General features: G+C 44.3%; 1 protein-coding gene across 1 annotated transcript in view; it reads right to left on the reverse strand.

The window, feature by feature from the left end:
- The window catches only part of TTC6 (tetratricopeptide repeat domain 6), a 217,642-nt gene that overhangs the window by 155,336 nt on the left and 36,978 nt on the right, over positions 1 to 25,328 (reverse strand). Inside the window, exon 3 of the mRNA XM_056133903.1 lies at positions 2,000 to 2,206. Coding sequence (XP_055989878.1) covers positions 2,000 to 2,206 — 207 coding nt within the window. The remainder of the gene's footprint in view (positions 1 to 1,999; positions 2,207 to 25,328) is intronic.

The raw sequence follows: 25,328 nt of genomic DNA on the forward strand, positions 1-25,328 counted from the left end.
GATTAACGCATAGTCCGTTCACTTTTCTGCTCCAAGCTGCTGGGTTCTGCATTAAGCCCTTGTGCTTCTGGGGCTGTGGCCGTGCTGGAGAGCCGCTCGTGCGGGGCAACTGGTGACCTCGGTAGGGCGTGAAGGACGGACCGGAACGCCCCCCTTCCCATGAGGTTTTAGTCGCCCCCACACCCCCGGCTCATACCTGCTGTCCACAAGGCTCCCATGCGGCCACCATCCTTCTTTCCAGAGAAGAGAGGGCGAATGGGGCAACACCCTTTCCCCTCCGGCAGACTTGATGGCCTGGATTAATGCATAGTCCTTTCACTTTTCTGCTCCAAGCTGCCGGGTTCTGCATTAAGTCCTTGTGCTTCTGGGACTGTGGCCATGCTGGGGAGCCGCTCGTGGGGGGCAACTGTTGACCTCGGTAGGGCGTGAAGGACGGACTGGAACGCCCCCCTTCTCGTGAGGTTTTAGTCGCCCCCCACACCCTCGGCTCATACCTGCTGTCCACAAGGCTCCCATGCGGCCGCCATCCTTCTTTCCAGAGAAGAGAGGGCGAATGGGGCAACACCCTTTCCCCTCTGGGCAGAAATGATGGCCTGGGTTAACTCATCGTCCGTTCGCTTTTCTGCTCTAAGCTGCTGGGTTCTGCATTAAGTCCTTGTGTTTCTGGGGCTGTGGCCGTGCTCCAAACTTAACTCTGACTTTCAGGGAGAAAGATTGGGTGGTTTACTTCTCATTGATCACTTTGTATATAGAGAGAAAAAGTTTTTGAGAAAAAGGTTTTGAGAAAAAGTCCTCGTTCCCGCATACTCGAGCTGTGTTTGTAGAGGCTTCTGGTCACCGGGGTTCCATCTGGGGGAGGCGGGATGCGGCACCTACTCCATCTGGAACTTGCGGGTGATCTCGGCTCTTTTTGGAACCTGTTTTTTCTTTTTTTTTTTTTCCTCCGGGATCCCGCACCCTCCATGTGTTCCTTCTCTTATGCTGAACGCTTCAAAGATCTGGATTTCTTAACATTAGCTTTAACTTAAAATTTGGGATTGTTTCACACTAAAGACATGAGCTCTAACTACAACCACTTAACTTAGTTGACACTAGTGGGAGATTGGTGTTGAAATATCATATGCCTAAAACTCAACTATAAATAACTTTGTAAATCATGGTTCTTTAAATGAATTTTTACAAACTTTTAAAAAAATAATAAAAACAGTTAAACGTCCTCAACAAAATCTCTCTTAATTTTTTCAGACTATATTTTATAGAAGTACTATGATTTATAGCACTGTAAATGATAGGTTCATGAATATATTTATGTATAGTTTCATTTTATGTGTAGTCACTATTATGTTAGTTTCACACTGACATTTATAATTCAATAAAGAAACGAATATATCTACACAATGGAATACTACTCAGTTATAAGAAAAAATTAAATCATGCAATTCTCAGCAGCACTGATGAAACGAGAGATTATCATGCTAAGTGGTTAATCAGAGGAAACAGAACCAATACTGAATGATCACTCTTGTGCAGTATAAAGAAACAGTAAAAGTGTCCAGTGGTAGCAGTCCCTGAGTGGATCTACAGAATGGAATTTGCTAAGAGGGTGGGATGAGAAGTTTCATTTCGTCAGACTTTGAAGACATTGGTGGAGGGACACTGACGCTCTGGTGGTAGGTGTGATGCTGGAACACTAAATGTCTGAAAGCATTTTAAGGAACATTATAAATAAAAGTATCTAAACAGAACTTGGAGAAAAGGAAAACAAAATCCATTTTAAAATTTAAAATGTCTTCTCTTCCCACGGGTGCATTAAAGACTAAAAACCTCAAACAAACAAAGACACAGGTTTCTCCTTTTTCCAGATGAACAATCTATATGTCAAAGGTCCTTTTTCCAGGGCAAAATGCCTTTCCCCTCCCCCATGCCTTACCAAACTCATTTATCCTTATCTGCACATCTTCAACTCTCATAATTGTTTCAAACAAAAATAATGTTTTACCTTTAAAGAGAGCCTCTGGGCTGCTTTTGAATCACTTGCAGGCTCTTCACTTTCCAGAGGTTTGCTTGATTCAGTTACCGGCACAATTTCGAAAGTTTCCTGAGATTTTAACAGGCTTTCTGTGTCTGACATTCCCCATTCTATTGCATCCTCTGGCTCAAGCTGGAAATCACTTGAATGAACTCCATAAAGTTCCTCAGACACAGGCTGTTGTTGGATGTAAATATAAAAGAACACTTTTCATATTAATCCATCTAAGGCATTAGGACATGCAATGATTCTATCCGGTAAAGTGTGTGTAAAAATATATGACTGAAGTTAAGCTGAGGTAGTAAGATTCCTCTGAAGATTTAGAAAGAAATATTTAAATTGACCTAAAAGGATTGTGAAGCCTGGTAAACTACTTTCCTTGGCCCTTGGCTCAGCTACCCCACAATTAGTAGGCACCACATCTAAGGAAATCTTACCCTGCCTGACTCCACCCCACATTCAGAGTCAAGGTGCACTAAACATCTGGCTTCTGCCCAACCGGAGCCAATCAATAAAACTTCCTTACAAAATATCACTCTTGTTCGTTACTTTAAAAATCTCAATGACTTGCACGGGAGCCTTGTGGAAAGCGGGTTTGAGCCGGGCTCGGGGGGGGAGCAGCGGGGACCCCATGGGAAGGGGGGCTTTGTGGGCCGTCCCCCACGCCCCACCGGGGTCGCCAGCTGCCCCCCACGAGCGGCTCTCCGGCACGGCCACGGCCCCGGAGGCACAAGGACTTAGCACAGAGAACCAGCCGCTTGGAGCAGAAAAGCAAATGGACTTGTGTTGATCCGCGCCACCAAGCCTGCCCGGAGGGGGAAGGGCGTTGACCAGCCCGCCCGTTCCTCTCTGGAAAGAAAGATGGCGGCCGCACGGGAGCCTTGTGGAAAGCGGGTTTGAGCCGGGCTCGGGGGGGGAGCAGCGGGGACCCCATGGGAAGGGGGGCTTTGTGGGCCGTCCCCCACGCCCCACCGGGGTCGCCAGCTGCCCCCCACGAGCGGCTCTCCGGCACGGCCACGGCCCCGGAGGCACAAGGACTTAGCACAGAGAACCAGCCGCTTGGAGCAGAAAAGCAAATGGACTTGTGTTGATCCGCGCCACCAAGCCTGCCCGGAGGGGGAAGGGCGTTGACCAGCCCGCCCGTTCCTCTCTGGAAAGAAAGATGGCGGCCGCACGGGAGCCTTGTGGAAAGCGGGTTTGAGCCGGGCTCGGGGGGGGAGCAGCGGGGACCCCATGGGAAGGGGGGCTTTGTGGGCCGTCCCCCACGCCCCACCGGGGTCGCCAGCTGCCCCCCACGAGCGGCTCTCCGGCACGGCCACGGCCCCGGAGGCACAAGGACTTAGCACAGAGAACCAGCCGCTTGGAGCAGAAAAGCAAATGGACTTGTGTTGATCCGCGCCACCAAGCCTGCCCGGAGGGGGAAGGGCGTTGACCAGCCCGCCCGTTCCTCTCTGGAAAGAAAGATGGCGGCCGCACGGGAGCCTTGTGGAAAGCGGGTTTGAGCCGGGCTCGGGGGGGGAGCAGCGGGGACCCCATGGGAAGGGGGGCTTTGTGGGCCGTCCCCCACGCCCCACCGGGGTCGCCAGCTGCCCCCCACGAGCGGCTCTCCGGCACGGCCACGGCCCCGGAGGCACAAGGACTTAGCACAGAGAACCAGCCGCTTGGAGCAGAAAAGCAAATGGACTTGTGTTGATCCGCGCCACCAAGCCTGCCCGGAGGGGGAAGGGCGTTGACCAGCCCGCCCGTTCCTCTCTGGAAAGAAAGATGGCGGCCGCACGGGAGCCTTGTGGAAAGCGGGTTTGAGCCGGGCTCGGGGGGGGAGCAGCGGGGACCCCATGGGAAGGGGGGCTTTGTGGGCCGTCCCCCACGCCCCACCGGGGTCGCCAGCTGCCCCCCACGAGCGGCTCTCCGGCACGGCCACGGCCCCGGAGGCACAAGGACTTAGCACAGAGAACCAGCCGCTTGGAGCAGAAAAGCAAATGGACTTGTGTTGATCCGCGCCACCAAGCCTGCCCGGAGGGGGAAGGGCGTTGACCAGCCCGCCCGTTCCTCTCTGGAAAGAAAGATGGCGGCCGCACGGGAGCCTTGTGGAAAGCGGGTTTGAGCCGGGCTCGGGGGGGGAGCAGCGGGGACCCCATGGGAAGGGGGGCTTTGTGGGCCGTCCCCCACGCCCCACCGGGGTCGCCAGCTGCCCCCCACGAGCGGCTCTCCGGCACGGCCACGGCCCCGGAGGCACAAGGACTTAGCACAGAGAACCAGCCGCTTGGAGCAGAAAAGCAAATGGACTTGTGTTGATCCGCGCCACCAAGCCTGCCCGGAGGGGGAAGGGCGTTGACCAGCCCGCCCGTTCCTCTCTGGAAAGAAAGATGGCGGCCGCACGGGAGCCTTGTGGAAAGCGGGTTTGAGCCGGGCTCGGGGGGGGAGCAGCGGGGACCCCATGGGAAGGGGGGCTTTGTGGGCCGTCCCCCACGCCCCACCGGGGTCGCCAGCTGCCCCCCACGAGCGGCTCTCCGGCACGGCCACGGCCCCGGAGGCACAAGGACTTAGCACAGAGAACCAGCCGCTTGGAGCAGAAAAGCAAATGGACTTGTGTTGATCCGCGCCACCAAGCCTGCCCGGAGGGGGAAGGGCGTTGACCAGCCCGCCCGTTCCTCTCTGGAAAGAAAGATGGCGGCCGCACGGGAGCCTTGTGGAAAGCGGGTTTGAGCCGGGCTCGGGGGGGGAGCAGCGGGGACCCCATGGGAAGGGGGGCTTTGTGGGCCGTCCCCCACGCCCCACCGGGGTCGCCAGCTGCCCCCCACGAGCGGCTCTCCGGCACGGCCACGGCCCCGGAGGCACAAGGACTTAGCACAGAGAACCAGCCGCTTGGAGCAGAAAAGCAAATGGACTTGTGTTGATCCGCGCCACCAAGCCTGCCCGGAGGGGGAAGGGCGTTGACCAGCCCGCCCGTTCCTCTCTGGAAAGAAAGATGGCGGCCGCACGGGAGCCTTGTGGAAAGCGGGTTTGAGCCGGGCTCGGGGGGGGAGCAGCGGGGACCCCATGGGAAGGGGGGCTTTGTGGGCCGTCCCCCACGCCCCACCGGGGTCGCCAGCTGCCCCCCACGAGCGGCTCTCCGGCACGGCCACGGCCCCGGAGGCACAAGGACTTAGCACAGAGAACCAGCCGCTTGGAGCAGAAAAGCAAATGGACTTGTGTTGATCCGCGCCACCAAGCCTGCCCGGAGGGGGAAGGGCGTTGACCAGCCCGCCCGTTCCTCTCTGGAAAGAAAGATGGCGGCCGCACGGGAGCCTTGTGGAAAGCGGGTTTGAGCCGGGCTCGGGGGGGGAGCAGCGGGGACCCCATGGGAAGGGGGGCTTTGTGGGCCGTCCCCCACGCCCCACCGGGGTCGCCAGCTGCCCCCCACGAGCGGCTCTCCGGCACGGCCACGGCCCCGGAGGCACAAGGACTTAGCACAGAGAACCAGCCGCTTGGAGCAGAAAAGCAAATGGACTTGTGTTGATCCGCGCCACCAAGCCTGCCCGGAGGGGGAAGGGCGTTGACCAGCCCGCCCGTTCCTCTCTGGAAAGAAAGATGGCGGCCGCACGGGAGCCTTGTGGAAAGCGGGTTTGAGCCGGGCTCGGGGGGGGAGCAGCGGGGACCCCATGGGAAGGGGGGCTTTGTGGGCCGTCCCCCACGCCCCACCGGGGTCGCCAGCTGCCCCCCACGAGCGGCTCTCCGGCACGGCCACGGCCCCGGAGGCACAAGGACTTAGCACAGAGAACCAGCCGCTTGGAGCAGAAAAGCAAATGGACTTGTGTTGATCCGCGCCACCAAGCCTGCCCGGAGGGGGAAGGGCGTTGACCAGCCCGCCCGTTCCTCTCTGGAAAGAAAGATGGCGGCCGCACGGGAGCCTTGTGGAAAGCGGGTTTGAGCCGGGCTCGGGGGGGGAGCAGCGGGGACCCCATGGGAAGGGGGGCTTTGTGGGCCGTCCCCCACGCCCCACCGGGGTCGCCAGCTGCCCCCCACGAGCGGCTCTCCGGCACGGCCACGACTCCAGGACACAGAAACCAATCTCTTAACTAGCTAACTTTTAATAGAAATTCTTCCAGGGTCAATAAGTAAAATAGCAGAAATTCAAAACCGCGCGGCCGCTATCGCGGCCGCGCGACATCATTTTATTCTTAAACCAAGTTGTAGAAAGCAAATCATTTCACAACGCTGTTTCAGCATGTCTGATTGTGGGGGGTGGGTCGTAAACTCTAAACAATAATTGTGCATCTTCTATCGAAATAATCTATCTAGTCAAAGTAGATAGAGTATTAACTAGAACTCATCTACCTCACAAGAATTGGGAGGGGTGGGAGGTGGGGGTCTATTTGGGTTCGGGGTTAAAAATGAGTATTGGCAAAGGGAAATGTGTTCGGTATCTACATGACTGAGACCTAAACCCGAAAGCTCTGTAACTTTTCCCACAGTGATTCAATAAATAAATAAATTATAAAAAAAAAAAAAAAAAAAAAAAAAGTTTCTACCTAAATATTTAAAAAAAAAAAAAAAAAAAAAATCTCAATGACTTAATCTCTCACCACGTTTTAAGGGAAGAATCTTTAAATACATCGTTGGGTATAACCCAATTTTTAACCAAGTTTACTTAGGATGATGGAACACTGGCAGGTAAACTTCCTTGCTTCGGTCTGGCAGAATGGCTCTAAAAAAATAATTTAGAACTTCATTGCTTCCAATTAACAGGTGATAAAACCAATCGAACATATATGAAAGTCTGAATTTTATAGAATGATTTAGAAATGCTGCAAATGTAGCTGTTTCAGGCATTTGTTTGTTAATAAGCAAAAAAAGGAAAGGATAGCATAAAGTATTAAGTATTTTGGAGGGCACACATTCAGTGGTGCTCAGGGCTTATTCCTGGCTATATGTTCAAGATCACTCCTAACAGGCTCAGGGATGCCAGGATTGGCACCTAGATTAGCTGCATGCAAGGCAAATGCTCTATTATTATACATTTCTTTATTTAGCAAGAAGGATGTATGAACTTGAAAATTAGCTTGTAAAATGAAACTAACCTAAAGCTCATGTTCTTTATACATGGAGTTGTACAAAGAAATAAAACTTTAAACCAGATGGACTTTTAATTCAAACCCTGGATTTGTTAATTAACAGATGTCTACTTGGTCAAGTTATTTAACACTGCTTCGTCTTTCCTGATTTGTGAAAAAGAGTTAATAAAATCTCCACAAAGTGGCAGAATAAATTCATGGAAATAATAAGTCACGACCCTTATTCTGCCACCTATGATGAACTCATTCATTTCATGTTTCTCAACTCTTGAAACTGTTAATCATGGGTCTTTTTTTTTTAATTCCTCTGCTCCACTACACAGTATCTCTGGGTTCTGGTTTGGGAGATTAATAGATAAATTAATTAATAAATTAAGCACCTTCCAAAATAGAAATCAGAAAAAAACAGAGCTTGAGAATAGAGCAATGTTGGCCCTCTAGCTGTACTTGACCTTCTTCAAGATTCTGCTCAACTTTACTCCCCCGCAAAGCCTTTTTTGGTTCTCTCACTATTCTGTCTCTTGGGCTGTAGTGATAGCACAGCAGGTAGAGTGATTGCCTTGCACGCAGCCAACCCAGGCTCAATCTCTCCGCCCCTCTTGGAGAGCCCGGCAAGCTACCGAGAGTATCTCACCCACACAGCAAAGCCTGGCAAGCAACCCGTGACATATTCAATATGCCAAAAACAGTAATAACAAGTCTCACAATTTTTTGTGAGATGTTGCTGGTGCACACTCGAGCAAACTGATGAACAACGGGAGTACAGTGCAGTGCTACAGTGCAGTGCAGTGCCTTTACCCTTTATTTTGGCTTACATCACACTTTATCTTACAATAATCTAATAATCAGAATCATGATAATTAACTATGATCTCGTTTACAACCCCATGAAGTAAGATTGGTCTGTAATGTCATTTTATATACAGAAATTTAAAAAAAAAAACCCTGAGGCCTAAGGAAGTAAAACACCCTAGGTCACATAGCAAGCAAGTAACAAATCTGTGGTTGAAATCAGACAATCTGATTCCAAATTGTAACTAATACTATCCCCTCTTTCTGCTCCATTCAGCAGATTGGTGATTCTCAAAGTATCATCCACCTCTGTTGATAGTCTTTACCACCCTTTCAAAGGATCTTCAATGTCAAACCACTTTTCATAATATTAGTGACTTATTTTCCTTTTTTACAGTATTGACATTGCTCTGATGATGAAAAATCTCTGATGGGTAAAACAGCAGACTAATACTTTCAAATGTTTAATGTGTGAGGTTAGAAAACAATGTAACAATGAATACATATAAAGAATACATTCAAAGAATACATATAAAATAATTTTAATGTAATGGCATACAATTCATTAACTTTTCAGGTTCTAGATTTCTCCTTGTAACTAATATTTAACAGACTCCCACTTTAAGTTTTAGTGTATTAAAAAAGATCATACATAACTATAATTAACAAAATGCTAATAAACATCACTCTCATTCCAGTATGCATGGTATCAGTTTATTTAATATACTTAAACCAAAAGAACATTGTACAACATTACTGTTCACTTCAACACAGATACTAAAATTGGAATGATATATAATAGATCAGCAAGGCCCAGTGCATTAGGACAACTGAAAAATTGTGAATCATTCCATATTTGGGGGCAGTACTTTTGTGCATCAATACCCAAAAATTGAGCACAGTCACCTAAACTAATTCTTTTTTAAAAAATCACTGAAGAGGATCTAGAATGATAGTACTGCGGGAAGGATGCTTTCCTTGAAAAGCTAACCTGAGCTTGATTCCTGGTACTCACTATGGTCCCCCTCAATCACTGCTAAGACTGATCTCTGAGCACAGACCAAGAGTAAACCCTGAGCATCGCTGAGAGTGTGGCCCAAAAAGAAACTAGCTAACAAAAATCTCTGAAAAAGTCTATTTGAAACATGCTGTATGTGAAGGCATTGCTTACTGGCAACTAACCCAGAACAACACTGATGATCTAGAAGATGCATTCATCAAAGAATCATTAGAAAAAAATGAAAAATAGCACATGATTTTATTTTTTAAAAAGAAGACATATACAGTAGATTGGAGAAAAGTTCAGATGAAAACCTATTTCTCTATAAAAGCAAATATTAGATTTTCAAACTTGTAATTTACTTCTATCCTTCTTGAAAATTGCTTAGTTTTAGATACTTCTCCCTTAAAATGTTTTGTGTCAATATGTAGCTGTTTTAATATTTTTAATGAATGAATAAGCATTTTATATTTTCCCACTTTTAATTTCTAAATAATAAATATTGTTTTATAAAATCCACACATTAACAAAAACTACCTTGAGTTTTTGTACTGTTTTCTAAGAGTCTGAAAGAATACATCCTGAGAGCAAAAAAATTTGAGGTCTCAAAAGCATTAAACTTTGAGGTTTGGTCTTGTTTGTTGTAGTGACACTTCCACAAGAATGGCATAAAAAAGGCCAGCAATCAAAGCTCCCTACTAAATTGCCACAAATCAACTGCACATAACAAAATAAATTTCTTTAACTCTCAGTCTGATTTGCCTGACAGACCCTTGTAACTATATATTTGTATCATTAAATGGATCGATTTGCTCGAGCGGGCCCAGTAACGTCTCCATTGGAGACTTTGTTGTTACTGTGTTTGGCATATCAAATAAGTCATGGGGAGCTTGCCAGGCTCTGCCATGTGGGCGAGATACTCTCGGTAGCTTGCAGGGCTCTCCGAGAGGGGCGGAGGAATCGAACTCGGGTCGGCCATGTTGGCTGCGTGCAAGGCAAATGCCCTACCGCTGTGCTATCGCTCCAGCCCAAATGGATCATTACAGCACAAAATTGAAGTGAGGAGAATCAATGGGTTGAAGAGATTTCCAGTGTTGCACAGTGTATACCAGTCAGCATCACTGCTGGCAAACCTGATCCAGCTGAAAGACAACCAATAGAATAGAAATAACTCTCCATAAAAATAGTACCCTTCCAGACAAGAGTGAAAGTTTTGCACAACTAGCAGAAACTAAGCTCTGGGACAAAAAAGAAAAAGAAGCCGAGTGTTCTGCATTTGAGACAGTTAAATTGACTGCATCCCTACATATACACACACCTTCAAGGAATAGTGCGGCAATCACATGGTCCAGAAACGAACTATAAGACAGAATTTTGCCATGAATAACGGTCAGAAGCTACCTCAGAAGTGGAGGACACCGTGGAGTTCTCTCTCCAGGATGCACGATTTAGCTCCCAATTACTGACATTGTGACCAGTCTTTCATCTCCACATCTTCATTGACTTTCCCCACTTCAACAAAGTCATAGAAACAAAGAAAAATTTAACACTGAAGTTACAGTGCCATCTGCAGGAAAACAAAAGAAGTCAAAACCAGGCGTATATGCAGAATTCTCCAGGCAAGGAAGTATAAAAAATATGATGAATTCGTCACAAAAAAAAAAGACAGGTGGATAGTACAGAGGGTTAAGCTTTTTCCTTGCATGTGTCCAGCCCAGGTTTGATCCTGAGCACTGTTTATAGTCCCTTGAACCCACCAGGAGTGATCTCTGAGTCCAGAGTTAGGAATAAACCATGAGCTAGCTAAACTGAGTGTGACCCCAAGAAACAAAACAAAACAAAATGGCAAGTCTTCAGAAGGCAAATTTAAAGACACAGAATTAGAGAATGTCATGAGAAGAGGCATTGTAACAAAAATAAAGCTAGAAAAGCTTACTTAAATAATAGAAGCAAGCCATAGGTATGGGGAGGGGGAGGAAGGAGGTAGAAGAGAAAAAGTTTCTCCTCAAAAATACTGAAGATATTAAAATAATTCAAAGTTGTAGTATATGAGGTGTACAGTGAATAAAATTTGAAATTCAATCAACATGAAAAACATAACAAATGGACACAGGCTCAAGAATAAAAGAGTATGAGAGATTGAAGATTAAATCACAGCAGTGTTCAAGGACTGAGTCTGATCCCCAACAATACAAGTGACACCGGGTATGCAGTCCTCTACTGGAGAAGAGGAGGGGAGGGGAGAAGGGATGAAGAAAACGGGAACCCCAAAATTTTAAAATAGGCAAATAACCTAAGACACTTCTCCAAAGACAACATACAGATGGCCCACAGATACATGAAAAAATTCTTATCATCACTTGCTAAATGCAAATAAAATGCAAATAAAGACGACAATGAGCCATCACCTCACACCTGTAAGAATAATCTATGCTAGAGAGATTAGAACCAGGCAGAAATATAAATTGTTGCAGCCTCTATGAAAAAAAGTAAAAAACAAAACTAATAAAACCAGAAGTTCCAAGTAAATTGATAGTGCCATCACTGGTGTAGATCCAAAAGATAGGAAAATAGTAATTTGAAAGGATCTTTATACCTATCAATGGCAGCACTACTCACAATAGTCAAAACATATGAATCAACTTAAATGCCCGTTGACAATGACTGAAAAAAGAATTTGCATTGAATATATTTAACAGAATATATTCAATAGGTGAAGTGCATACTTTGTGTGAAGGAGACCTGGATTCAATCTATAGCCCTGTGGGGGTAGGGGAAGACAAAAAAACAATATCATACTTCATATTTTATATATTGGTCTATTCCATTCAATAAATTTTTAAAAGGTAAGAACTGTCTGTTTTATCTCTACATCAACCATGTCTAAAACATAAGAGAAAACAAAATGAATAAATTCCTCGTATTTTTTTAAGTACAGAAGAAATCATTCATCAAGGTGATTCCAAAATATATTTTAAATGGCAGGTTCTTAAAAATAAAAACTGGGGACTGGAGTGATAGCACAGTGGGTAGGGTGTTTGCCTTGCACGCAGCCGACCTGGGTTCGATTCCCAGCATCCCATATGGTCCCACAAGTACCCCCACGAGTAATTTCTGAGTACAAAGCCAGGAGTAACCCCTGTACATAGCCAGGTATGATCCTAAAAGCAAAATATGAATAAATAAATAATAAATAAATATAAAGTGGTTCATTAACAATGTTCTTATAAGTTGCAGTACAGAACTGAAAGATCACTGGCCTGTGGCACTGAGATGCTGCCAGGCTCAGAGGATGGGCTGCCTGGTACCTCTTAGAGCAAGGTTCTCAGTGCTTCCCTGAGTCATCTCATACCAGGAAGCTTCCAAAAGTCTAGGGGACTGGTAGGATGGCTAGAAAACAATTTTCTATATTCTAGCAAAGGGTAGCACTGTAGCACTGTCCTCCCATTGTTCATCCATTTTCTCAAGCAGGCACCAAACATCTCCAGACCATTGTTACCGTTTTTGGCATATCGAATACATCACGGGGAGCTTGCCAGGCTCGTGGGTGAGATATTCTTGGGCTTTCCGAGAGAAGCGAAGGAACCGAACCCAGGTCGGCCACGCAATAACATAGCGGGTAGGAAGTTTGCCTTGCACGCGGCCGACCTGGCACAGGGTAGGCATTCAAAAAAAAATGTGTCTGGAAAGAAAGATACCACAGAAAAACCTTTACACCACAGCTGGATATTAGGTTATAAAGCTTTTTTACCACTAAAGAATAGATCAGATTTTTCTTAAAAACAAAATGCCCAGAAGACTTCTCCCGGTGACAGCTTGTAAATGTCAAAGTTGAGGCAATGGTTCTCACAGAATTACAAAGAAATCAGTATTTTTGCTTAAATATTTTAATCAAGATGATACCTGAGCCAGTTATAGTTTCATTCGAAATGGGAGGGATTTCCTTCAAAATCTAAGGAATTTCCTTCAAAATTCTTTCAGTATATGTAATGCAATATACTGTTACTATTAAGTCAGGTTTGTTCTGTTAATGAATATTTCTATGTTTCTAAACCTAAATGAAATGTGGTCAGCTTCTCATGATGAAGCATATGCGAAACATATGTGGCAAGTCTTCAGAATTTATTTATTCACAAACCTTTGCCAAGTGGCTATTAGTTCCACATACACTGGGTCCTGAGGCTGGGGATAAGAATATCAATGCAGAAAAGATATAGTTTAAACCCCAAAGCATCTCAAATTCTAGTAGTTCATAGCATCTATGGCTTTTCTAAAATGAAAAAGATTACATACATTTTCTAAACATAAGATGTTTCAAGTGAAATGTGATGTGACATTTTATGTATTTCATGCACGTCATCTTGTTAGGAACTGAGGAAGCCTGTTATTTAATGCCATAATATTACAAATCTTTTGTAAGGAACTTACCAGCATTTTTTTTATAGAAATGTGGATTTCTAGATACTACGATAATCACTTCACAGGGAATTTATTTCACATTGCTTTGAATCCCGTAAGTATTTTGTCGATGATGATTGAAAATAAAGCTTTATTTCTGAAAATGAAGCTTTATTTCTGTAGCAAAATCAAACTTTTGCCACCCACTATCCATATTTCTCCACAAAATTCTTTCTTTGTCAATACTTTCCTCAATTCTGATAGCACTTTCTTAAATGCTGATAACTTCTCCAATAGCCTTTTAGATCTTTATATCTCCAGACTAAAAAATAAAAAACTTTGAGTCATAGTTCAAAAGGTCTATGATAGGCAGTAGTAGTAGGTCAAAATAGCCAAGATTCTCAATGTTGTATTACATTAAACATATATCTCTATAACAAATCAGAAGAAATTATTTTAACTCTCTAAATAAACCTCTCCTTAACAAGAGACAATTATTTAACATAGGCAAAGAGATTTCTTTATAAAAGATAAAATTATGTAAATAAATTCACCATTTGAAGTTTCTAAATACTTATCTGCAATTCTAATTCAGGTTGCTCTTCAGATACTTCCTGGTCAGAGATTTTTCTTAGACAAATATCCTTTAAGAAGGAAAGGGAAACAATTTTTAAAAAGTCATTTATTTAACATCACAAGCATATAATTCATTGTTCAAAATATTACTTAATATAATGCAGTAACATATATATATATGTGTGTGAACTGTAAGACTGTACAAAAAGCATGGGGTTAAAGTGCTTCCTAGTATATGGACCAACCCAGTTCAATCACTGAGATGGTATATACTCCCCTGAGCACTGTTAGGAGTGACACCTGAACACAGGGCCAGAAGGAAATGCTGAGCATAGTTGGGCATGGTCCAAATGACTCTCGCCCAAAAAAAGAAATATAAGCCAGTCAATATATGAAATAAATAAGAAATATAGACTAAAAGAGATAATATAGTTTTTATATTACTACCATTTCTTGTGGTTTTAAGTTATTGACTTCTATAGATACATTATCAGGCTAAATATTACAGGTAATATTAAATTATTTAGTGTAAAATACTATTAAATGGCTACAAGAAAAGAAAAAAATTAAAACTAAAATCTAATCTTCAAAACCAGAAAGAAACAGAAATATATTTACAATTTAATGGGTTCAATAATTATCTAACAGCATCATTTTATCATTACTAATGTTAGTTGCTATAATAAACTCTCTATTCAGTTGAGATGGTTAAAAGAAAACAAATCATCATTCATAACAATTATTATATTCTGCAAAAACTATAAAGTCATAGACAATCCATCAACAAGCAAGTTGTTCGGGGCTGGAGAAATAGTAGGGGGCTTGCCTTGCACATAGCCAACCCAGGTTCAATCAAGCACCACTTTTGGTCCACCAAGAGTGATCCCTGAGCTCAGAGTCAGAGGTAAGCCCTGAGCACAGCTGAGTATGCCCTCTGCTTCCCCTTTTATAATAAAGCAAGTTGTTTTGTTCCTAACAGCTCAGTTTTGTGTCCTTAAAATATTCAGTTGGCTACACTGAGTTTGCCTTTTATTGACTGTCAACAGCAAGGTATGAAACACTCATGTTTTAAAACTCTCCTCTATAGGCTAAATAAGGTGCTTCCATCCTTGCATACTGATGACCCAGGTTTGATTCCCTGCACCACAAAGCGCCCTGAGAATCTTGAGCTCAGAGTCAGAATTAGCTTCAAGCATTGCCAGATGCTACCTCATCCCCCCAAAAATATAAAATAAACAAAACTCTGCTCTTTGACCACAACACCCAAAAGGAGAGAGAGAACAAAAGGGAATGCCCTGCCACAGAGGCAGGGTGGGAGGGGGGATGGGGGGATGGGGGGGATATTATCCATGGTGGTGGAAAATGGGTACTGGTGGAGGGATGGGTATTTGATCATTGTATGACCGAAACCCAAGCACAAAGATTAGTAAATCTACAACTGTACCCCATGGTGCTTCACTAATAAAAAAAAAAAAAAACCTCTGCTCTTTAACCTTTTCTTCATTTCGTTAAAATATACAACTGAGCCGCTAAAGAGATGAGTCAATGGGCTTAGCTCATGCTTCTCATGCAGGGGCTAGTATTTGATCCCTGAGCACCACCAAAAGCAAGCACTGAACTGGGAATAGCTCCCAAGACCACTGGATATGACCTCTCCCCCCAAGAGATCCTATTGAATTCATTTATTTATACTTCATTCTTATTAGCATAAATTACTAATAATCAGGAAAAAAAGTCAAAACAACTCTTGGAGGACTAGTCAACAAGATGTATATAACTATGGGAGTGAAAGCAAAAACGTTAAGAGTTTAGTCATCCAATATTTCTGTCTCACACAATTTCTAGACTAGAGCAAGAGGGGAACAACACAGGTTCAAAATATAGGTGAAAGTCACAGCGTTTTCCACACAATCAAAAGTTATCAGTCATATGAAGAAATATGTATGACATAACACCTACCAAAATAAAGTCTCAGGCTCAGAGAGGTATGTGTAGTTGTAACAAGAGAGAAAGGGGGAGGGGAGTGGGAAGACTAAATAGTGGGCTCATTTTGATAGCGAAATGACACTAGAACTTTAGTGGCAGATGCTATAAGATTTATGCATACACAGAGATGTTAAGTTATACTCCAGAAATTCTATAGCACTATAAACCAGTGATTAAGTTTTTAGTGTGCTCATTTAATATTGGGAAATACATTTAGGAGTCAAAGATTTTTTTAAAAAATAATCTTCATGATAGCCTCAAGTAAAAATGACAAAGAGAGCCATATAATATGGTGGCTGAGCTCACATGATCTGTAGTTTGGAATCCTTGGCAAATCTTGACTCAATAACTTTATAATTAGCACAGACCTGAACAAATCAATCCTTTTCCCTTCCCTTCATTATGGTTGATGTTACTGCAGTGACCAGAATCCTACACACACCTGGCCTTGGTGCTTGCACACTCAGTCATAATGCTTAATGGGGTCGTGCATCATGTTTCTAGTGTCTGCACAACTAGTCAAGGTGGAGAGTTGTACTCCTTTAATTGTGGTGCTCACGCACATTTTGATTGGACTACCACAGTGATCACTGGGGATGCATTTTCTAGCCTTGGTATACACATATCTTCTGGTTACAATAACTGCTGGAGTTGCAGCCTTTATTTATGGTGTTTGCTCACCTCTGACTGTTGTGCAGTGAGAACTTTGTTGCAGCAATAGGGATCAATAGAGCAGTGTTTCCAGGTTCAAACAGCAGTACTGCCAGGATCATGCACAGTATGTGTGCAGACAACAGGGGTACAACTTATGACCTTATGTTTGCAAGGCAGGCATCCTAAGTCTCCAAGCTCTTTCTCAGGCCTTGAGGATCAGGATTTGGAAAATAATAATGTATATTTCACATTTGTTGTGATGAATAAATGAGAATACATGAAAACAAAATACGTGTATATTTGTTGCATAGGATAAAAACTCAGACCTCATGCATGGTAGTATGTGCTCTGCGAATGAGCTTCAATCCAGCATATATATATATATATATATATATATATATATATATATATATATCTTCTGTTATAAGACTAGAAATTTCTTCTCACTAACACAGCTAAACTTTTGACCCAAAGGGGCTGAGTACATGGTGGTACATTTGGGGATCCCAGAAGGAGTAAGTCCCAATGTAATGTCTTTGTACATGACTATCTGCGTGTGTTTTAGGAACCCAGAGAAATAAAAGGTCCTGGAGTTTAGGAAAATAGCAGCACCTTGGGTACTTGTACTACCCGCAGGTTTGCGGAAAGGAAGATGCTTGAAATTGTGCCTACTTTGTTCCCCACTCTAAAAGAAAAGGGAGAGAGAAAAAAGAGAAAGAGAGAGAGAGAGAGAGAGAGAAAGAGAGAGAGAGAACACTACCAGCTAATGTTCCCACTAGCCATGATTACTGATGGTGCTGGGGCATAATGCCTAGAGCCAGGGAAAAGCTCAGAACCCCTGATGCACGCACAGAGTCCAGAGGGTGAAAGAGTGACCACTGACCCCCTAAGCTCTAAGAGAGTAGGGAGAGTCCCAAGACAGAGCATGGAAGTGCAGGGATGGGGATGGTGTAAGGGTGGGTGGGGATGAAAACCCTAGAACAGTTAGCAGCTGTAGGAGAGCACAGGGAGAGCCCTTAGACTGCTAGAAGCAAGGAGGCAGCTGTACTGAGGCAGCTGAAATGGTCACAGTTCCAATGAAGAGCATTAGGTCAGACCCTACACACTCATAGCTCATCTCCTCCTCTGACTGTTTCAACTCTCAGACCAGACTCAAGCAAGGAGCAGCTGCTTCATGAGTAGGAGACAGGGCAGAACTCATAAACTCCCAACTTGACAGTCTCTCTCTCTCTCTCTCTCTCTCTCTCTCTCTCTCTCTCTCTCACACACACACACACACACACACATACACATATACATATATATAACTTATATAAAGCTGTTATTATTCACATTAAATTAAAAAGCAAAATAGGGACCAGAGTGATAGTACAATGGGTAAGGTTGCACACAGTCTACCCATGTTCGATCTCTGGCATACCATATGGGTTCCTGAGCATTGCTAGGAGTGATCCCTGAGTATTGCTAGGAGTTATCCCTAAGCACATCCAAAAGTGGCCCGCAAACAAAAACAAAACAAAAACTAAAGCAAAATAAATATACCTATTATAACCATCATTATTTTACTTTATATTGGAAATTCCAGATATGAGCAGAAATAAAAGATAATGTCAATTAAAAATTAAGTTATTGTTTAAAAGGCTATGACTATATACTTAGAAACTAGAAAAAAAATCAAATTTCAAACTGTTTTACATATTTGGGATGAAGTCAATTCAAAAAAAATTAAAAATGAGACAAGGAAAAAAGTTACAAAAGAAACAAAGAAATAGAATACATAACACTGTCTTAAATATTGGAGCCAGAGAAAATACAGCAGGTACAGTGCTTGCTTTGCACGCAGTCTACCATGTTTCCACCTTGGGCATCCCGTATTTCCCCTAAGCCTCCCATGAGTGATTCCCTGAGCTCAGACCCAGGAGTACATCCTGAGCACAGCCATCTGTGGCCCCCAAACCAAACAAATATAAAAGAAATATAAGTAATACTGAAAACTTTGTTAGGATATAAAAACAGATAATACACAGTTTAAGACATTTACTTTGTACAGAGCTAACACCAATTCAATCTCCAGAACCCTATATGGTTTCCCCCAAGCACTTGAAGGACTGACCCCTGAGCACAAAGGTAGGAGTAAGCCCCAAGCTTGCCAGGTATGGCCCCAAAACTAAGTAAATAAATGAATAAAATATAATAGATTAAATTAAAATAATGTTGAATCAGGTACTTGTATTTGGACACTTGAGGAGAAAAAATTAAAGTGAATTCTTAAGTGAACTACAATCAGTATTTGGCCTAACAAGTATTAATTTTAGCATATCTTCCTGAATCAAAAGCTTGATGGTGACCAGCACAAGTTTTTAAATACTAGAAAATCTGTGAAACTGTATGTTGTCCAATTTATCAATCCTGGCAACATTTTACATGTGCTTTTCGAGCAGTTTCTGCCTGTGACACCTAAGTTAAAATCCTAAATGTCAGAGCCAGAAGGATACAGAGTCTGAATTTTATAGACACCAGAAGCAGAGCTTATACTTTTTAAAAGTGCATTTTTTAAAATATTTGAAACAGAGTCCAAGTCTTTCCCTTAATATGTTTCCCCTCAGATGGGCAAGTCACAGAAGCAGCACTGTTCCTCTGGCCCGTTGGGCTGGCCCAGTAACTCTTTCAATCATCTTTAAAAGGAACAGGAGAGCAACCCCCCACCCTCTTCACACAATCCAGATTTTCCTCCAAAGGACGCTGGTTGTGAAGACAAGGAGTCTTTAACACAGACCCTTTAATGGTTTCCCCAGAGGTATTTAAGGAGACTATCTTTTAATAACTTACTATGAAGTTCAAGTTTCAGAAAGAAAAGACATTTTTATGGCCCTAAACAAATACTTGTCCACACAGGTTACTTTTTCAAACTGCCCTGATTTGCATTATTGACTTTCTCTTCCTTACCGCAGGCAAAAGCCTGATGGCACTGGCCTGTAGAATCCTGCTTACAGGGACAAGAATGTGTCAAGGCTGCTTTGCATTCATTTTTATCGACATTTGACTTTTTAATTAAACATTCTATATGGTTGTTCTGGATGACTGGACCCTGTATTTTTTTTTTTCTTTTTGGGTCATACCCGGCATTGCTTAGGGGTTACTCCTGGCTCTGCATTCAGGAATTAATCCTGGCAGTTCTCAGGGGACAGTATGGGATGCCGGGGATCGGACCCAGGTCGGCTGCATTCAAAGCAAGCGCCCTACCTGCTATACTATTGCTCCCAGCCCCAAAATATGATTCTTAAAAAAAAAAACTTGGGGGCTGGAGCTATAATACAGTGGGTAGGGTGTTTGCCTTGTACGCAGCCAAGCTGGGTTTGATCCCCAGCATCCCATATGGTCCCCTGAACACTGCCAGGAGTAATTCCTGAGTGTAGAGCCAGGAGTAATCCTGAGCAGCCAGGCATGACCCAAAAAAGCAAAACAAAACAAAACAAACAAACAAACAAACAAAAAACCTTGAGCATCTGAATATCTACCATGCAAAGTTAAACAAGACAGCTACAGGCACTATTACTAGATATATGTGATAACTTTCCCACAAAGTCCTAACAATCTGTTCCCAAAAATTAAAATATTTCCAGATTCACTGATGTTCTTGTTCTACTTTTTATATACACTGCTTTTATAATTTATTAAATCATTTTAAATGCTTATTTAATTCAGATCCTTTAAAACAGAAAGCTACTTTCAAAATATGATCAAGTCTACGGCAAGCACGGCATCATCTTTTACCTTTTATTTTGGTTTAATTTGGGTTTGGGGGCCACAACCAACAGTGCTCAGAAGACAGGCAAGAACTCCCAGTGGTACTCAGGAAACCATGAAGTGTCTGCAATCAAATCCCAACTTCTACATAAAGTCATCTTCCAGCTCTTAACTTTTGTTAACAACTGTTCCAGGGAAGATAAAACAAAATTCCTCTTTTTAGAGATTATAGAAATGGGGGGAGTGATAAGTCAGGGAAGGAACCACTATAACAATGATAGGAGGAAGTGATCACTCTGTACAAGGACTGGTGCTAAAGAGAGGCAAAGTAATACACCTGATACCCTATCAGTAACAGTTTTGTAGACCACAGTACCTAAAAGGAAAAAAGAAAAATAAAAAGGGCCAGCCAAAATGGTAGGATGGGAGGTGGTGGGTGATGAAAGGAACTGAGGACAGTGGTGTAGGGAAGTGGACACTGGTGAAGGAGCTGGTAGTGGAACACTGTACACTTGAAACACAATCATGAGTAACTTTGTAATTCACAGTGATTCATTTTTTTTATTTTTTAAAGAAATTACAGATGTATTTGAATTAATCACCACCTTCTAGGTTATAGCATCTGCTGTTTCTGATATGACATCCCTTTGAATTTATTATGAACCATGTAGTGGCTGACAGTCAGCTCTGTGAACAGCACTGTATTACAGTTTCTTAGTTCTAGGAAGCCAAGAGGAATGTAAGTCAAGATTTTTTTCCTCTAGAAGCTTACCATCTAGTTCAACAATAACACTGTCACTGTCACTGTCACTCTCCTCCCGTTGTTCATCAATTTGCTCAAGCAGGCCCAGTAACGTCTCCATTGTGACAACTGTTACTATTTTTAGCATATCGAATATGTCATGGGTGGCTTGCCAGGCTTTGCCGTGCAGGCGAGATACTTTCAGTAGCTTGCTGCGCTCTCCGAGAAGGACGGAGGAATCCAACTCGGGTCAGCCATGTTGGACGCCTGCAAGGCAAACGCCCTACCTGCTGTGCTATCGCTCCAGCCCAACAATAACAAAAAATAATAATAATAAAAATTCAGTACAAAGGCGAGAGAGGCAGTGATGGGAGTACATGCTTTGGTGTTCAGGAGACCTGGGTTTGTTCTCCAGCACCATACAGGCCTCTGAGTTCCCTAGGAGCCATCCACTCTTGCTGAGAGTAGCCCTGAGCACTTCTGGGTATTCCCCAAAGACAGGAAAACAAGCAAAAAGAACTATAAACCATGTTTTTAAATGCCAGGCAATGCATTCAAGAAATTACTTTTTGTTCTCCATTATAAGATCACTTAAAAAATAACTAATATAAAGCTTAAGTTAAAACATTGTTAACCTTTAAGTGAAATGAGTCAGAAAGAACAGATTGGACACAGAATGACTGCACCCATCTGTGGAATATAAAGTAACACAAGAGAATAACACCTAAGAATAGTAGAGAAAAGGAATAGGAGGATTGCCTCACGGGCTTGCAAAACAATCTCATTTGCTGGGGGAAAAGGCAGGTGGGAAAGATAAGACACCACCAAGTAAATTATCATTGGAGTGTTCACCCTGGATGGTAGTTGTGTACTGAAAGTAGACTATTGACCAAATATGACTGCTTAGTGCATGTATTGCATACCATAACACCCAAAAGGAAAAAGAGAGTAAGAGGGAATGTGTCTACCGCAGAGGCAAGGGGTAGAAAGGGGTGAGGGTGCTGGGGAGGGACACTGGGAACACTGGTAGTAGAGAATGAGCACTGGTGGTGGGATGGGCACTCGAACATTGTTTGATTAAAATGTAATCACAAAAATTTGTAAGTCTGTACAAAAAATTAAATTAAGAAAAAACATTGATAACCTATTCCAAATATCAGCAATGATAACACATGGTACCATTTGCAGATTTTATTTTAAAAAAAATGGTTCTCATAGTCAGTGTCCAAGATGGTCTCCCTAATGATTTCCACATCCTGGTATTCATGTACATGAGTAATCCCCTCCTCAGTGAATACTGCTGACCTGTGTAATCAGTAAAGGCAGAAATGGGTATAGCTACCTCATAAAAGATTCTGGAGTTCCAAGATTTGTTCCTAAGTTTCTGGGATCATGACTGTTAAGCAGCTTGATCAGATCAGGAGCCAGATCCTGATCGGGGTCTCATTGGGATGGGAAGGAAAGGGTCGTCTCCACCCCCATCCCCTGAGGCCCTGCATGTCTCATCACTGAGGGCCCAAACCGGACTGTCCAGTGCCCTCAAGAGGATGGCAACCACCGAGCCACCTAGAGGGAACAGGCAGAGGGACAACACCACTTCCCCCCTGGGGTGGCCTGGCGACAGTAACCTACTGCAGGGTCCAGAGGCATTTCTGCCAAAAGCCACTGGGTTCCGAGATTTGTTTCTGAGTCACTTGGGTCATGGCTGTTAAGCAGCTTGATCAGGAGCCAGAGAGGCCATTCGTGGGCAAAGACTTGGGGTCTCATTAGGATAGGGAGGAATGGGCCGGCTGCACCCCCATCCCGTGAGGCCCCATGTGTCTTGTTACTGAGGGCCCAAACCTTACTGTCCAATGGCCTCTGGAGGATGTTAACCACCAAGCCGCCTAGGGAGAGTAGGCGGAGGGACAGCACCCTTTCCCCCTGGGATGGCCTAGCAACAGTAACCTACTGCAGGGTCCAGACGCATTTCTGCGAAAAGTCGCTGGGTTTTGAGATTTGTTTCTCAGTCTCTGGGATCATGACCATTAAGCAGCTTGATCAGGAGCCATAGAGGCAGTTCGTGGGCGGCGACTTGGGGGTCTCGTTGGGGTGGGGAGGAAAGGGCCAGATCCACCCCCATCCTGTGAGACTCTGTGTGTCTCATCACTGCGGACCCAGGCTGTCCAGTGGCCTTTGAAGGATGGCGGCCACTGGGCTGCCAGGAGGAACAGGCCAAGGCACAAAACCTATTCCCAAATGGGTTGGCCTAGCACCAATAACCTACTTCAGGGACCAGACACATTTCTGCCAAAAGTCGTTGGATTTCAAGATTTGTTTCTGAGTCTCTGGGATCATGGCCATTAAACAGCTTGATCAGGAGCCAGAGAGGCCATTCATGGGTGGCGACTCGGGGTCTCATTGGATGGGGAGGAAAGGGCTGGCTCCACACCCATCCCATGAGCCCCCGTATGTCTTGACACTGCAGGTCCAAACCTGACTGTCCAATGGCCTCTGGCAGATGGTGGTCACCAAGCCACCAAGGGGAAGCAGGCAGAGGAACAGCACCTTTCCCCCCTGGGGTGGCCCGGTGACAGTAACCTACTGCGGGGTCCAGACACATTTCTGTCAAAAGCCGCTGGGTTTCAAGATTTGTTTCTGAGTCTCTGGGATTATGACCATTAAGCAGCTTGATCAGGAACCATAGAGGCCGTTCGTGGGCGGTGACTCAGGGTCTCGATAGGATGGGAAGGAAAGGGCCAGACCCACCCCCATCCTGTGAGGTCCCCGCATGTCTCATCACTGTGAGCCCAAACCTGATTGTCCAGTGGCCTCTTGAGGATGGTGGCCACTGGGCCACCAGGGGAAATAGGCCAATGCACAAAACCTATTCCCACCTGGGTTGGCCCAGCACTGGTAACCTACTGCAGGGACCAGACGCATTTCTGCCAAAAGCCGTTGGGTTTCAAGATTTGTTTCTGAGTCTCTGGGATCATGGCCATTAAGCAGTTCGATCAGGAACCAGAGAGGCCATGCCTCCAATTATATAGCTGAGCCAGAGGTGGTTTGTGGGTGTGTCTCCAACATACCTAACTTTTGGCCGTTTACTTTTTTGGTAAACTTTGCCCCGAGTTTTTGGAGTCTGGCCAAAGGCACAGCAGCAATTTTTGGGGTATCTGGAAGGCTGAAGGCACCATCAGGCTGCTGATGCACTCGTCTCACAGATACAGATTGACCTCTGCAGCACCATACCCCGTTTTCTTATTCTCTTAAATACTCTGCCCTCTCTGGCACAGGGAAAGCTTTTCTCCTCCAGGGCCTCATACTTTTTAGAAACTTGTTGTCTGATCTATCTGATTTTGCTTTCAAATTGACAACTCTGAAACTCAATAAACCATAGCCTGAGCCTCTATAATATTAAGTTAGAGTGAAATTTCACTCCCTTATATAGGCAGGGTCTGTGCCCTTTTGTCAGCATAAAGATGTTAAAGACAGAGAAGGCAGACACCTTCACCAATGTGCCCCTTAAAGGTTGAAGAGAGTAAAATATGTAGAGGGAGTATTCCAGACAGTAAGGCAGGGTGTGCTGAGAAGGAGCTTTTGGTAAATAATAAAACTTAAAACTTAGGAAGAAATTGCCTCACTCTGCAGTAGCCGAAAGACATGAAGAACACATGCCTTTGAGGTGCAAATCATGAGCTCTTTGGAGATGGAGAAACTGAGGTATCACCCGGAGAAGGATAGACCTCTCAGAAAAGAAGCAATCTCTAGGAGTGTTCTCTAAGGTCCTGATAAGAATATGAATTAGGGAGGTATGGTGCCGCCAGCAGGTCAATCTGTACCTGTGAGGTGAGTGCATCAGCAGCCTGATGGCAATGTCAGACTTTCAGATACCCCAAAATTGCTGCTGTGCCTTTGGCCAGACCCCAAAATCTTGGGACAAAGTTTACCAAGAAAGTAAACGGCCAAAAGTTAGGTATGTAGGAGACACACCCACAAACCACCTCCAGCTCAGCTATATAATTGGAGGCATGGCCTCTCTGGTTCCTGATCGAACTGTTTAACGGCCATGATCCCAGAGACTCAGAAACGAATCTTGGAACCCAAAGGCTTTTGGCAGAAATGTGTCCTGTTCCTTCAGTAGATTACTGGCGCTGGGCCACTCCAGGTGGGAATAGTTTTCGTGGCTTGGCCTGTTCCCCTTGGCGGCTCAGTGACCGCCATCCTCCAGAGTCTAATGGACAGTCAGGTTTGGGTCTGCAGTGACGAGACATGCGGGGCCTCACCAGATGGGGTTGGAACCAGCCCTTTCCTCCCCATCCCAGCGAGACCCTGAGTCACCTCAAAAATGGCCTCTCTGGCTCCTGATCAA

Source organism: Sorex fumeus, unplaced genomic scaffold (assembly GCF_029834395.1).
Source record: "Sorex fumeus unplaced genomic scaffold, SorFum_2.1 ptg000098l, whole genome shotgun sequence".
In the NCBI taxonomy this organism is placed as follows: Eukaryota; Metazoa; Chordata; class Mammalia; order Eulipotyphla; family Soricidae; genus Sorex; species Sorex fumeus.